General features: G+C 45.2%; 1 protein-coding gene across 1 annotated transcript in view; it reads left to right on the forward strand.

The window, feature by feature from the left end:
- CPA6 (carboxypeptidase A6) overlaps window positions 1-13,792 on the forward strand; it is a 150,577-nt gene that overhangs the window by 136,523 nt on the left and 262 nt on the right. Inside the window, exons 12-13 of the mRNA XM_025210220.1 lie at window positions 5,668-5,870; window positions 12,062-12,146. Of these exons, the coding sequence (XP_025066005.1) occupies window positions 5,668-5,870; window positions 12,062-12,146 (288 nt within the window). The remainder of the gene's footprint in view (window positions 1-5,667; window positions 5,871-12,061; window positions 12,147-13,792) is intronic.

The raw sequence follows: 13,792 nt of genomic DNA on the forward strand, positions 1-13,792 counted from the left end.
CCCTACACGTGAGGGCGAGTGCTGAGTAGACCTCTTTGGTGATGCTTCCCATTTTCCACCTGGAGTAGGCTTCTCTTTTGAGTTGAATGAGGTCCAGTAGTTCCTTGTTCATCCAAGGGGGCTTCCTTGCCCGTTGATTAAATTTCAGGCAAGATGGAATGGCTTGCCCCTGTGCCTCAAGGATTATGTTCTTAAGAGATGACCATTCCTCATGTACTCCCTTATCTAGGGGGATATGGCCCCTAATTGCCTGACTTACCAAATCTCTGAGTTTGCAAAAGTCAGCATTCCCAAAGTTAAGGATTTCAGTTTACTGAGGGATTTGCCTGCTCTTCAGTGAACTAAGAAGGTGACCAAATCATGGTCGCTGTCACCAAGCTTCCCCTCGGTCCTCAGATTGCTCACCAGCTCCTCCCCTTTGGCCAGGACCAGATGAAGCAATGCCTCTCCCCTAGTTGGCCCATAGACTTCCTGTGTTAGGTAGAGGTCATCAATGCAAGCAAGAAAGCTGCGTGACCTGTCTGATTTGGCCACGCATTCTTCCCAAGAGATGTCAGGGAAGTTGAAGTCCCCCATGACAATCATGCATCAAGAGTGTGCTGCCTCAACCAGTTCCCTATTGAATTCCCAATCAAGTTCTTCCTCTTGGTGGGGAGGTCTATAATATACTCCCACAAGTATGTCACCCTCCCCATGTTCTCCCCGTATTTTGACCCCGAGGTCAAACTCATTTTGCAGGGTTAGAAAACTCAATTTGCAGGGAAGTGAACTGATCCTTGACGTAGAGAGCAACACCCCCACCCCTCTTCCCAAGATGGTCTCTCCTGTATACGGTATAACCTTCCAAAGCAACAGACCAATCATAGGTAGAGTCCCACCATGTCTCTGTTATCCCTACAAGGTCATAGACATTTTCACATAAGAGAAGGGACAGTTTCTCTTGCTTGTTTCCCAGTCTCCTGGCATTTGTGTATAGGCAGTTGAGTCTGCCGTGAGACGACCCATGCTTCCCATATGGGTCAAGGGGGGACTTTTCTTGGACTGTCATCAGAGCAGGTTCCCTTGGGCTGCCCAAGTTATTGGTACTGCGGCTGACAGGACCTGGGCTAGAACTGTTAATAGACCACCCATCCCCCAACAGTCTTAGTTTAAACAGAACTCTCCATCATATCACGGACACGAGGTCCAGGCAAGCAGCAGACCTCACGGGCTAAGGGGTCAGGGTGACAGATTGCTCCCTCTATCCCCCTAAGGAGGGAGTCACCCACCACGATAACTCTGCACCTTCTTCTGGGCACAGGTGCTGGTGGCCCTCCGTCCTCACATGCTGGAGCCAGTAGTATGGCTGGATCAGTTGATGTGAGGGGTGCAAAATGGTTATGCAGCTCCAGGGAAGTGGTAACCCTGGTGCTGCACCTCTTTGGGCTGGAGATAACCATCGTCCAGGCAACCCCAGGCTGGAATTTGTGGGGGTTCCTTGGTTCTGCCATGCTGTCATCAGCCATCAGGTGGAGAGCCTGAAGGTAAGAATCCAGCTCCTGCTCCGCGTCTCTAAGGGAGCACAGTCACTGGACCATTGCCTGGAGTTCCCTATTCTAGCACTCCTGAGCCTCCAGCATTGAGCACACCCCACAAGGGGAGGTATCAGTGCCCCCAAACCCAGCTGGCTGCAGTCTTGCTAGGCAGCCTCCATATGGAGCCAGGGGCTCCATCTGAGAGGAGGCCAGGGCCAAGAGTCCCACCTGGGTGGGGGCAGGGACCGCAGGCTCCATTTGAGTATAGGCCAGAACCATGGGCTCCATTTGGGTGGAGACCCCAGTGGTGTCAGAGCAGGGAAGTCCAGGTGCAGGGTGGAGCCTTGGTGGAACGTGTCCCACCCACCATGGTCCTTGTAGTAGTCTGGCTACTACTGTGCAGACCCTTGGCTACAGCTCAGTGCCTGGAGCCTCGGGCCCTCCTCCTCGCCCTCCTGCACAAACTCCCATGCTAACTCATGCACTGGGCAGACAAGCATGCCTGTTTGCGCATCCTGTTCATGCGGCTCTGGTCATGCAGCACCCTGGGGGGCTGGGTGAAGTAGGATCTGGTCAGGGCGAGCCCCTCCTTGGCTCCTCTCAGCTGCCTCCCTGCAAATAGCTAGTCCCTCCCACCACGGGCCCCACTCACCTCCAGCTCTACTGGGGGTTAGGCGGGGTCCGCTGCAGCTGCTGTGGCTCACTGGGTGTCTTCGGAGTGTGGATGGTGCAATGGGCTTACTCCCGTGCACCTCTCGCCACTCCCTGACCCAAACTGCAGCTTTTTTCCATTAGCAGGTGCTTTTAAACTGCGTGCATGTGCAGTGGGCCCGCCACCAACACCACACTGGTCCCAGGTTAGCGGGGACCCTACCCAGGACTTGGGAGACCCTCCCCCACTAGAAAGGGACTGGTGAGTACCCTTTCCCCTTCTCTCTCTCCCTGGGGGGCTGGGTCAAGTAGGAGCAGGGGTGGGGTGAGCCCTTCCTCAGCTCCTCTCAGCTGCCTCCCTGCAGCTGGCTAATCCCTCCCACCACAGGCCCCGCTCACCTCCGGCTCTGCTGAGGGTCAGGCGGGGTCCTCTGCAGCTGCTGGGGATCACTGGGGGTCTTCGGGGTACAGGGGTGTGACAGGTGTACACCCATGTGTCTCTCGCCACTCCCTGACCCAAACTAGTAGGTGCAAGGAAGTTTGGGATTCATGCTGTTCCTCAATCCATTCACAACCCCACCACCATGCTTTTATACAAAAGTGAGGTCTCTTCATCCCTACCCCTTTACTCACAGTGCTTCCAGTTTATTCTGGGCTTTGCACAACTACAGTGGGGGCAGGAGGACTTGGCTGTCTCAAGAAAAACATTTCAGGATATAAAAACCAGGCAAAGAGTTCACATTTTCTGTATTTCTGTTTTCTAGTTTTGATTGTACCTTTGACATTTGACAATAGATGACATTTACTAGTTATCTTCCCATTTTCAGTTCCCTTCTGGAAACTCTGTATGATCTCATCGCCTTATCCAGGTATATACTGTTGACATATCCATGTGGGAAAGCCTGTTCCAGTGAAGTCATTCTCTCACAGGCCATCTAAGAAAAGGGTTAATTTCAAGTGGAATTGCAAGCGGTACATTGCAGTTCACTGGGCAATTCTGAACTTCTCATCTTCACTATAAACTAAATTTCATTCTTTATGTCTGGATTATAAGGATCTAGAGACATACGGGATTTCAGTATTTGTTAATGAAGATGTTTGCTTTCATGATTCCCAAAACAACACTGTAATTGGAGATGAGCAATCCAACTGAAAAAGGTGAAATTTGGGGGGGACTTTAGAAAATACAGGTTCCCCTCGCTTCAAGCGTGTTCTTTATGTGTGAATTCGCTCTTATGCAATGACCCTTTTAATACCAAAATGTTGTTACATGCAAGGTAAATTCACTCTTACGCGATCGGTGTGGTGGAAGCCCACAGTCAGCTGCTTTGTGTGGTGCATTGTGGGAGTGATACACACCAAAGTATAGTGTGTGGATCTGTGCTCCTCATTCATTGTCTGTGACACATTTTTTCTGCAGTTGCCATCCCCATTATGATAGTGCCCTGTGCTTGTGTGTACTGTCTGCTGTTGGTGACTACTAAAATAGTCTTTTAAAAGTGGTAGAAAAGGGTCTGAGGGTCAGGACAGTTGAGATCTTGGAACGTATCCCTATTTGTTACACTGTAAAGTGGGTTCCCTTTATGCGAATTTTCCAGGAACGCATGTGCAGCATAAAGCAAGGGAAACCTGTAGCTTTATTGTAGCTGTAGTAATTCATAAGATGCTGAAGCAGAATGCCTTTGGTATATAGATCACTTAGCGCCTATCTGTTCTTCAGTGAGCGGACCATAACCTATCTGTACCTAAGTAGTCATAGATAGGTATCTCTTACAGTCTCTGCTGTGGAGTGATATACAATCTTTTTGTCACTGCTGTTGGGATTAATAGCTTGATAGTAATCAGTGGAAAAAATTATAGGAGTGAGGAGGAAAAAAAGCTCATTATTAAATCACATTATTTCTTATAGGAGTCTCACATGCTCCTGAAGGCACCCCCAATACAAAACAAATATATGAACACAGTACTTCGTCTCTGGTTGCAGCAGGGAATATGGTAGTCATGGTATTGCTGCTCTGTGGAACTTGTATAAAGTATGGTGTTTTCATGTAAAAGCGCGATTCATGTGTACAGGTTTTTGGTTGTACCCATGTTGGTCTAAGGACATAGTCAGGCAAGCTTCTTTGAGTAGATGTGATATGTTTTATTAGACCAACTGATTAGCTGGAAAAAAGTTCTTTGCAAGCTTTCGGGCACAAGCACCCTTCTTCAGGCATAGAGGTCTCTGCTGTTCTGAGATCTCCAAGGAATAAAAGAAGCTAGAAGTGTAACAGGATGTCAGTGAGAATGTAAATGGGTGGAAATTAGGAAAACAAAAAGGTAGAACAGGGCATGAACAACTGGTGCCGAAAAAAAAGTGCAGGGAAGGGGGGGGGGGGGGGGGAAATGAGGGGGAAATAATGCCAAAGGTAAGTAAGGGAGATTCTACTGTAGTTGAGTTCTCCAAGGTAGAAAAGAGGTAGTCTGTGAAAAAATGAAATGGCTAGAAATTAGGAAGACAAAAGGTAGAAAAGGAAGGGAAAGGGCGGGGAGGGGGAAGGGTAAATGGTAAGGTCAGGCAGATACCTGGTCAATCAGATGTCAGGCAGGTTGTAATGTGTCATAAATCCAATGTCTATATTCAGTCCATGATTTTTTGTATCCAGTAGATTTATAAAGTGAAGTTCATAGGCTCGTCTATGACAGGTGTTTTGTAAGTTTCTTTTGAGGATTAAAACTGAGAGATCAGAGGGAGTGATTGTCTTGTGAAAAGTGTGCACCCACAGGTAACTGGATTTTTTTTTTGATTGATTTTCAGTGTACGTTCATTCTGGCGTACAGTTGTTATTGGTTTCTCCAACATATTTTCCATCAGGGCATTTGGTGCACTTTTGCCTCCCTTTCATAAACAAGCCTGCAAACTTCATTCTGATGCGTTGTGGTCTTTTGAGGTTCTTGTCAACAGAAAAAAAAACTGCTCTATTATTTTTCCTTAGGTCAAAAAAAAAAAAAAAAAAAAAAAAAGTAAAAACTAAGCGCTAGTATTTTCAAAGGAGTGTCTCAAGTCTAATGAGGGGTGCCTAGAGTCTAAAACAGTCAAGAACCACTGTTTTAGATGGGCCTATACATGTTCCCTAAATTAGTTTTTTTTCAATAATGCATATATGCTGGCTGTAAACAGCCTAAATAAACTCCCTCCTCACATAGAACCCAGGGGAAAAATAGGAGGAAGAACGAGCAGTAGCTTTCCTCTTAGGGTAAGAAGAAATTTCCTGGGGAAAAGCTGCAGGTAGTGCCTATGGTTTGGCAAATTACAAGCCTGTGAGTTTACTAGATGAAAGTACAGACTGTTCCACTAATCTCTTGGCTGTTCAGATCTGTTTCTGTTCACACAGCAGGCTCTCCATGTGCTTTCACAAGTAAGAAGGCACTTCATTTTAGTTTCCATGCATATGCAGACTTAAGTTAGAATCTGGCCCTTATATATCATTTCTGAACATGTACTTTCCGTCTCAATATGTAGATGAAGGTGCTTCCTTTCACCCATGTGACGACACCTACTGTGGTCCTTTTCCGGAGTCTGAGCCTGAAGTTAAGGCCGTAGCTCACTTTCTTCGCAAACGTCGGAAACAAATAAAAGCCTATTTGTCTTTTCATGCATATGCTCAGATGCTACTCTACCCATACTCTTACAAATATGCAACAATTCCAAATTTCACCTGTGTGGTAAGTACATTAGTACTTGGAAAAGAAGATGCCCTTATAAAACATTTCTCTTACATTGTTTAGAAAGCAGTATTGCTTTTCTAATTAAGTATTGTTTTTCTAATACTTCACACATTTTTCATTTTAGTAGTATTTATTTTAGATCCATTTCCAGTCTTATCACTGGTTAGGCAACTTTTATTTAGAGTCAGCAGTAATTTGATTAGAATGTGATGGCTCCTTCTGTCCATCAATCTCTTAAAATTACTTAGTAGTATAAATCACTAGATTTGACTTACAATGCTGTTATAATTTATTGAATTAATATTCATGGGAGTTGTGTTCATAAACCCCTGGGCACCTACCTAAAGGTCGATCCCTTCATCTTTGGAAAAAATGAAGAGATACAAATGTTATGAGACATAATGAAGTTCACCTCTGATTTATTCACATTTAAACTGCTAGACAAAATAGAAATAAAAATGGCTTATTAAATTATTTAAATTAGAATTTAGATTAATCAGTTAAATTAGAAATCCACTAGATTTCACCAAGAATAACACTTCTAACCCTTTACATTGTAGCTCACTGCCATAGCATTGGCTCACGGACCCTTTTGACCTGAGCAGTTAGCCAATATTCTTTCTGGAAGTTTCCCCCATTAGGTGGAGAAATTACTGATATGCAGATATTTATTTTTACAGTTGTGTTTATTTAGTGAAGTAAAGTTCCCTGGACACAGCAGGAAAAAAAAAAAAAAAAGAGGTGGTGGTTTCTTGGCTCACCGTCCAGCCTCTTTCCCAACCAGTGCTCTTCCCCAGAGCTCTCTGTTAATTCATTCTCAGGACCACACTTTCAACGCATGTCCTTCTGTCTGCTTCTACTTACAGGCACAACCAGTTCCATCCAACAGTAACCAGCTCCCTTTCCCTTTGTATGCAGTTCCCATTGAATCCCCTCCTGTTATAGCTCAGCATTTGTCTGTCATTGTACAAGGCTTATGTTTTGGACAGTTACTCCTATTGTTTTAGGAGTTTAACTGGTTTTTATGCTTACCCTGAAATGAATAGTGACCTCACATCCAAGAGCTTCAATGAGGCTTCACTCAACCTCCATCAAAATGCCACAAATGAATTCTCTTAGATTGATCCGGGGTGTGAATGAAGGCCTCAGTTGCATTGCTTTTCAGTTACCAGGAAAGTTAATAGACCTTTCCTGATGCTCTGTGTCTTAAGACAGTTAATTTTACAAGCTCTTAAGTTTCCCACTTGATGTCATGCTTGGGAAACAGAGCAGACTAGAAGTCAACGAAGCAACCAGGGTAGCTAAAAGTATGAGGATTGTAAGGATTTGCAGCCCATTCATATTTAATATACCATACATCATTCAGTAAATCCTGCTAATGAATGAGCCCTGGCTTGAATCTCCCTTCTTCATCTTCTTTTGGAGGTTGAGTCAGGTTCTACTCAGTTGAAGCAGTCCCCATCATTAGAAAAAGAACCATATAACAAATATATAATTTGAATATTTTATACATTGGAAAAATAAAGGAGCCTTACCTTGGTGTCTGTAGTACAAGAAGATAATTGATGAGTATTCTGATGAACACATCCAGAGCTAAGTGATAGATAGAGGCTGAGAGAAGCAGGCAATGGGTCAGAAAATTCATTTTTAAGAAAAGGATTCTTAAAGCATTCACACACAGGGATATCCCGCCCACCCATAACCCTTTCTGTCTAAAATGTTTAGATGGGTGGAAACCTGTTTGGCAACCATGGGCCCGATTACTGACACAGTAGTAGCCTTTTGGTCAACTTCACTGGTCCTTCAGTTAGGCCCTATCAGGCTAGCGACATTAAATGGAACATGGACCTGAAGTAGCCGTCAAAGATATCATTACAGACAACTTCCAATTAGGAGCCAACATCTCTGGATAAATATATTTATTTTTAAATTAAAGCAATAAAGCAACCTAAAGTTCGCAAATATTTCACTGATACCTGTGACAGGGGGCCTCCTGGGGCTGAGCTCCGTGGCCCACCCGCCTGTCACCGTAACAGGGGGCCTACTCAGGGCCGAGCTCTTCGTGGGGCCCCCCCCCCCCCCTCTCCCCCCCGCCACACCTTTGATGATAATTGATTCATATATTGATGTCAATTAAGCGGGAGGCTACCCATTGTAATGCCCCGATGCCAGGGGGCGCTCTGCGGCTCCGACCTCCCCTAATACCGCAGCCCAAGCCTCGCAGATGGCATCTTGCTGTTCGTATCCTCACTGGCCCCACGCTGGGCCCCAGAATCATCCAAATAGGACCCCTCAATGATCCCTCCAATCAAGCGGCCTCTCCACCTTCATCCGGGCTACCTAGCCCCCCCGAAGCCATTTTCCCCTCTCAGGCGTGGTCCCCCCGGGACCTTCGGCTACTAGCCCTGGCCCACCTCCAGGCCAGTCAGGACCCCAGGCCCCTGGACCTTATGACCCTCCTGGTCCTGGCCCCAGCATGGGCCAGTCAAGGGTACTCTCTCGTCCGGGTTGGGTCTCAAGCCCCTCACGTTCTCCCAGGGTCCACCCTCTGGGCCCCTCAAACAAACACAGGGTTACCCACCCGGTGGTGGGAGCTAGGGGTTAAGGCGCCCTGACCCACCTTCCACCGGGGTGGTAACTGGCCTGGCATTTCCTGGGGGCTCCCGCGCCACTGAGAGCCCCACCAGACCACCCACTCCCGGCAGGGTGCAGTTTTAGGTCATGCCCAGGACCAGGAGCCTCCTTACCATCCCCTTGCAGCTCCCCCTTACCTCCAGGTTGTTCTCAGCAGCCCTCTGGCCAGGCAATGTTGTTGCCTGGCCTCCTGCAGCCAAACTGCCCTGTTTAAATAGGCAGCCACTGTCTCCAAAATGGCTGCCCTAATCAGGCACCTGGAGGCTGCCAGCTCCAGGCCCTTAAAGTGGCAGACACACCCTGTGCTCTGCCACAATACCCTAAACTATGTATATGTCAGTTCCACAGTGATGATTTCTTTTTGTTTGCCTGTTTGTTTTGCAAGAGAGGATGATGAACAAAACTTGCTTCTATGTTGTAGGGAGAATTCAACCAGTATACCTAGGAGAGAAGCATAGTGAAAAGAAAGAGTCACAATAAAGTTCTTGTAGAGTCGTATTAAGGTACTTTTGTATACTAGTACTTGCCTTTGACCAAAAAGTTACACCATTGATGGCTCTAAGATGCATGTATTTTCAGTATTTAAAATATCTACCAATATCACATAAGCTAAGATTGGAAAACATACTTATAATTAAGTCTCCAACCAATTTCTCTCTACTGGAGTTCCATGGCTAGATGGACTAGCCACTCCATGAGAGTTGTTCTGTGCGACTCCACTCGCAGAAAGGGTAAGGAATGTTTAGTGCAAATAGTGCCCAAGATTATTTTAAGCAGAGGCAAAGAAGCTTCTCTTCAGTTCAGTACACACTAGTATTCTGCCAGTCTCTGGTTCAATTAAAGTGCTAAATTATTCAGAGCTGCTCTGAAACTGGAGAGCAGTATACCAGTAACAACATGCATATTCTGTTCTAATTTAGACACAAGTCTCTTATTAACTCGCTACATAAATCTGTTCTTTAAACATCCTTAAAGTGAAGTTGGACTATAGTTTTAGTTTGGTAAGCGTTTGCAACAGTTATTTCAATCCATAGAGTTTTTTTAATTCCATTTACTATTTATACTTATACAATCCTTTGTCTCCGTGTTTGCAGTGAGCTTATATGACATAGAAACATTCTCTCAGCAGATCCCTGTGCTAAAATCTGCTAATATTGCAGTTTATCTTGAGGCCTGCTCCTCTGAGGTGCCAGGAGTTCTGGTTGCTCAGTATCAGACCTAAATAGTAAAATGAAGTACTCACAACTTTTTTTCTTCCTTCTGTGTCTGACAACAATGGTTGGTGTGAACATACTGCCTGTAACCCAAGAATCATACACTTATTACAGCCAGCTCTTTCTTTCCCTCATACTGGAAGTATACCGTGGTCATTTACCTTGCTCAGCTGTCATATGTATATGGAAGCCAACACTATATCATGTTTCTAACAACTTTTTTCTTGTTATTGTCTGACAAATAACTTCTTGGGAACCTGAAATTGAAATTTATTTACTTATAAACACTTTCTCCCTAGCATGTTTGCTGGCATCTTATTGTACATTTAGGTCACTGACATGAAAATATAATAGTTCTCAACTTCCCTCCATTTATTTCAGAGTAGGAGATTTCTGGCCCATGTAAGATGAGAAGGAGGCCCAAGTTAAATCACGACCCCCTTCCACAGATTTTGTAGAATTGCAGATGACTAAAGCTGTATGGGGTTTGAAGTGAGCGAGTGGACAGAAGTAGACATGGGAAATGACTGTTCTCACTAGTATCCCTTCAGTGTCCAAACCCATGCAGTGCTCTGCTGAAGTTCATTATAGCATTAATTCTGACATTCCTCCATGCTTTCACTGTCCCTCGTGGATTTGTGTCAAATAGCATACAGGCTAGCAGTATAACTCCTTCGCTACATACCAACAGAGACTGATAAAAACCAAAAAAGGCCCAAAAGAAAGTTTATAATACTCTACTGCAGGGTTCACCACATTTTTACAAGTTGCAGGCTGGCATTTGTGACCTGGCTGCCAGTCCTGTCACAATGTCCATGCTGCCTCTGCTGCCTTTGCTTACCCATGTGGCCGAGTGCCATAGATACCTGTCCTGAATGGTAATGCAGGGGGCAAATAAGATGGTGAGGGTAAGTGCCACCTGCTTTAGGGGATAAGACAGTGCAGAAGGGAATAGTGCAGTGGGAGCTGGCAGCACAGAGCAGTCAGGTGGAGGAAAACCTGCCAGGGAAAACTGTATGCCACCAATCCCCTGTGCCACTGCAGGCTGGATCCAATCTCTTGGCAAGCCAGATTCAGCCTGTGAGCTTTAGGTTGCTGACCCCTGGTCTACTGAACTTTTTACTAAGGTAAAAAAATATTTCTTCCATGGTAAAAATGTCTAGACTGAGCTCCATGCCCAATATAAAAATTAATTTGATAAAGCTCTACTTTTTAGGCAAAAATGAAAGTGACCTGTTGTTCCCTAGATTAATATCCAATCAGTATTCTACCTCATCTAGGATCCTTCAGTACATCTAGAAGAATTGAGCTGATAAAGCTTCTGCTAACTGAATCCTATATTCATCTAGGTGGCAAAGGCTGGAAATAAAACCCCAGCAACTTCCCTTGAAAATTCAGTATCAACCCTATCCAATCTCCTACCATCTTACCCATATGGGACTCTGTGTTCTACTCCCAACATTTTTTTCCAGTCACTAACATTTTCAAGAAACCCATATTAAAGGGTTTCTTTAGGGTTACCCTTAGGTTTGTCCTCTTCATTCGTTTTTTGTTTTTTAAGACAAGTGTCTCTTCTTTCTGATCATTCGGGGGGGGGTTCCTAATGGAATTTTTAAAATAAGTTGCACTACAAAATTATTTTCTCCAACTTCAAGGAATAGTGGGCTCTTTCCACCTGTTATTAAAATTATTTAGATTTGGGCCATGATTCTCTTCTACTGTCTCTATTCTGTAACGTTCCTTCAGTGACAGAAAAAGAGCAGCAGGGGAATTCCTCTAACTTCCACTACTGCCTTATGGTCATGAACAACCTCTTCTGTCATTAGATGGCTAGTGGAAGAGCTTCACTGTAGTATATTCCCTCCAGCCCAGCCCTGGAATGCCATCAGCACAGTTTCCCCACACAAGTGCACCAATGTAGGATTAGTGGAGTGGAAAATCTAGCTACTGATGATAGATTTGAATTTTATGCATGGCTTTTAAGCTGCATAAATAAAGGACAGTTCTTTCCCAGTGTAACACCATGGTCTAGATTTGCTGTGTCACCACATTGCAATGTAAGCCTGTAGTTCCAGATACTTAACTGGTGATCATTCATAGTTCAACAAAGTTCTCTATGCCATGAAAGTATTAAGCCAGGCTACACATACTAGACCATTTAAAAAAAAACATTTTGCTGTCAAAATTGTATTTATCCATTAAATCATGTTAACTTGGCCTCCAGAGAACTATAAAACCTAGGAGCTGCATTAGGAGTAAATCCTATGTAGTTCAAGTTCAAATCCTATTACAATTTTTAATGTGAAATCTAATCTATTTATTTTTTTCTCCCACACACAGGAGTCTGCAGCTTATAAGGCTGTTAATGCTCTTCAGTCAGCTTATGGTATAAGATATAGATACGGCCCTGCATCTAGCACTTTGTGTAAGTTTCTGTACTAAAATGGTTTGTTACTTTGACCTACATACAGTAAGAAGGGATTGCCTTTACCATAACAAAGGAAGCAAATCGCCTCTACAATAAACTTTGATCAAATTGTAACAGGTGAGAAGGTCAGAAGCGAAGTTTGTAACATTCAGTAAAACTGTAATGAAAGAGATTAATGTAGCAGATGCTAGGGGGCAAAAGCCAAGTGAACAGGCTGATGAGTTGCAGTTAATTTTGGGGTGTATAAAAGTAAACAAAGAAAGAAAAGGGGTGTTTTTAATAGATACTGTAGTCCCAACACTAAATCTTGAGATAAGTGAGAGAGAAGAATTCCCAGGTTGCAGATAGCAGCAGGAGCTATGCCCCCTGGATGAACCACTTGTGACTCAATCCTGTGCTCCGCTGGCTGTGCAGTGCTTGCCCCTCCCCTAGCTTCAGCCCCAGCCCCAACCCCAACCCCAACCCCACTCCCTCCCCATCCCTGATGCACCAGAAGCCCTCAGCCGGGCTGCCTTGTGGCCCTACCACTGCCCCGCATTTGCAGGGGGGCTAAGCTCCATTAGCCCCACCGTTCCACCATGTATGCTGTTTGGACAAATGCAACCCAACCACTTAAGCTGCTCCTTCAGGCTGTTGGACACCAGTGACCCTAGCTGTGTGCTGTTGCAGCTTATCCCTCTAGCCCTGGGAATGTGGGAGGAGTGGGGCATGTCAAGGAATGAACCAGTCTGACAAGTGAAACTCAACAGCCTCACATCTGCTCATCTGCCCACAGCACAGCATACTATTCAGAGTGTGAGGTCAGCCAGCACAGGGGCTCCCAGGGACAGGGGCCATGCGTAGGGGGTGTATGTGCACCCCGTGAGTGTCGCAGTGCAACCCTACACCGCTGGCAGCATCTGTGGGCAGTCCACGATCACTGCTGGCCACCATCGATGCTGCTGGCAGCACCTGTGGATGGTTGCTGACCTTTGGTCGGCGCTTGCCACCCCACTTCCCCACCCCCGCCACGGACAGCACCAGCAGCATCTGCAGGAGCTCCCCGCTCACCACTGCCATGCTCCCGCCACCACTGTGCCCCCCCCAGCCACTGTGCCCCACCAGCACACACTATTCATATCCAGGGGCAAGGGAAGACAACTGTAGAAGTGCCCACAGTAGCTGATGGCACCAGTTGTCTTCAGGATCTCATGGTAGATGCAGGCCTCTGGATTGGAGGAAGAGAGTGCTTACCACCTTGCACAGGAACCAGATACTATGGTATCCTTAAAAGGATCTTGTGAAACCCCTGGGTTCTGCATTACACCAGTTGAGAATCACTTGGTGTCTGGGAACATATCTTCCTTTAAATCCTACGTGAAAGGAAATATGCTATAGGTATTCAACAAATAGTAATGATGCAGAACAGCGACTGGGGTGGAAATGTTCCCTTACATGTCAGACTCTTGAAAATAAATAAGGAAAATTAGAACATTCTTTTTTCTTAAATAATACTAATATACTAAGCAACTTCCAAGAGGCACTGAATGCCCATGGATTTCTGTGGGACTAGAGGACATTCAGTACACAAAAGAGTCAGACTCTAGGTGTTAAGTATTCACTAAGCTTCTTAACTACAGTGTCATGGTAACTGTATTCTTAGT

This window comes from Alligator sinensis, unplaced genomic scaffold (genome assembly GCF_000455745.1).
Source record: "Alligator sinensis unplaced genomic scaffold, ASM45574v1 scaffold1102_1, whole genome shotgun sequence".
NCBI lineage: Eukaryota > Metazoa > Chordata > Crocodylia > Alligatoridae > Alligator > Alligator sinensis.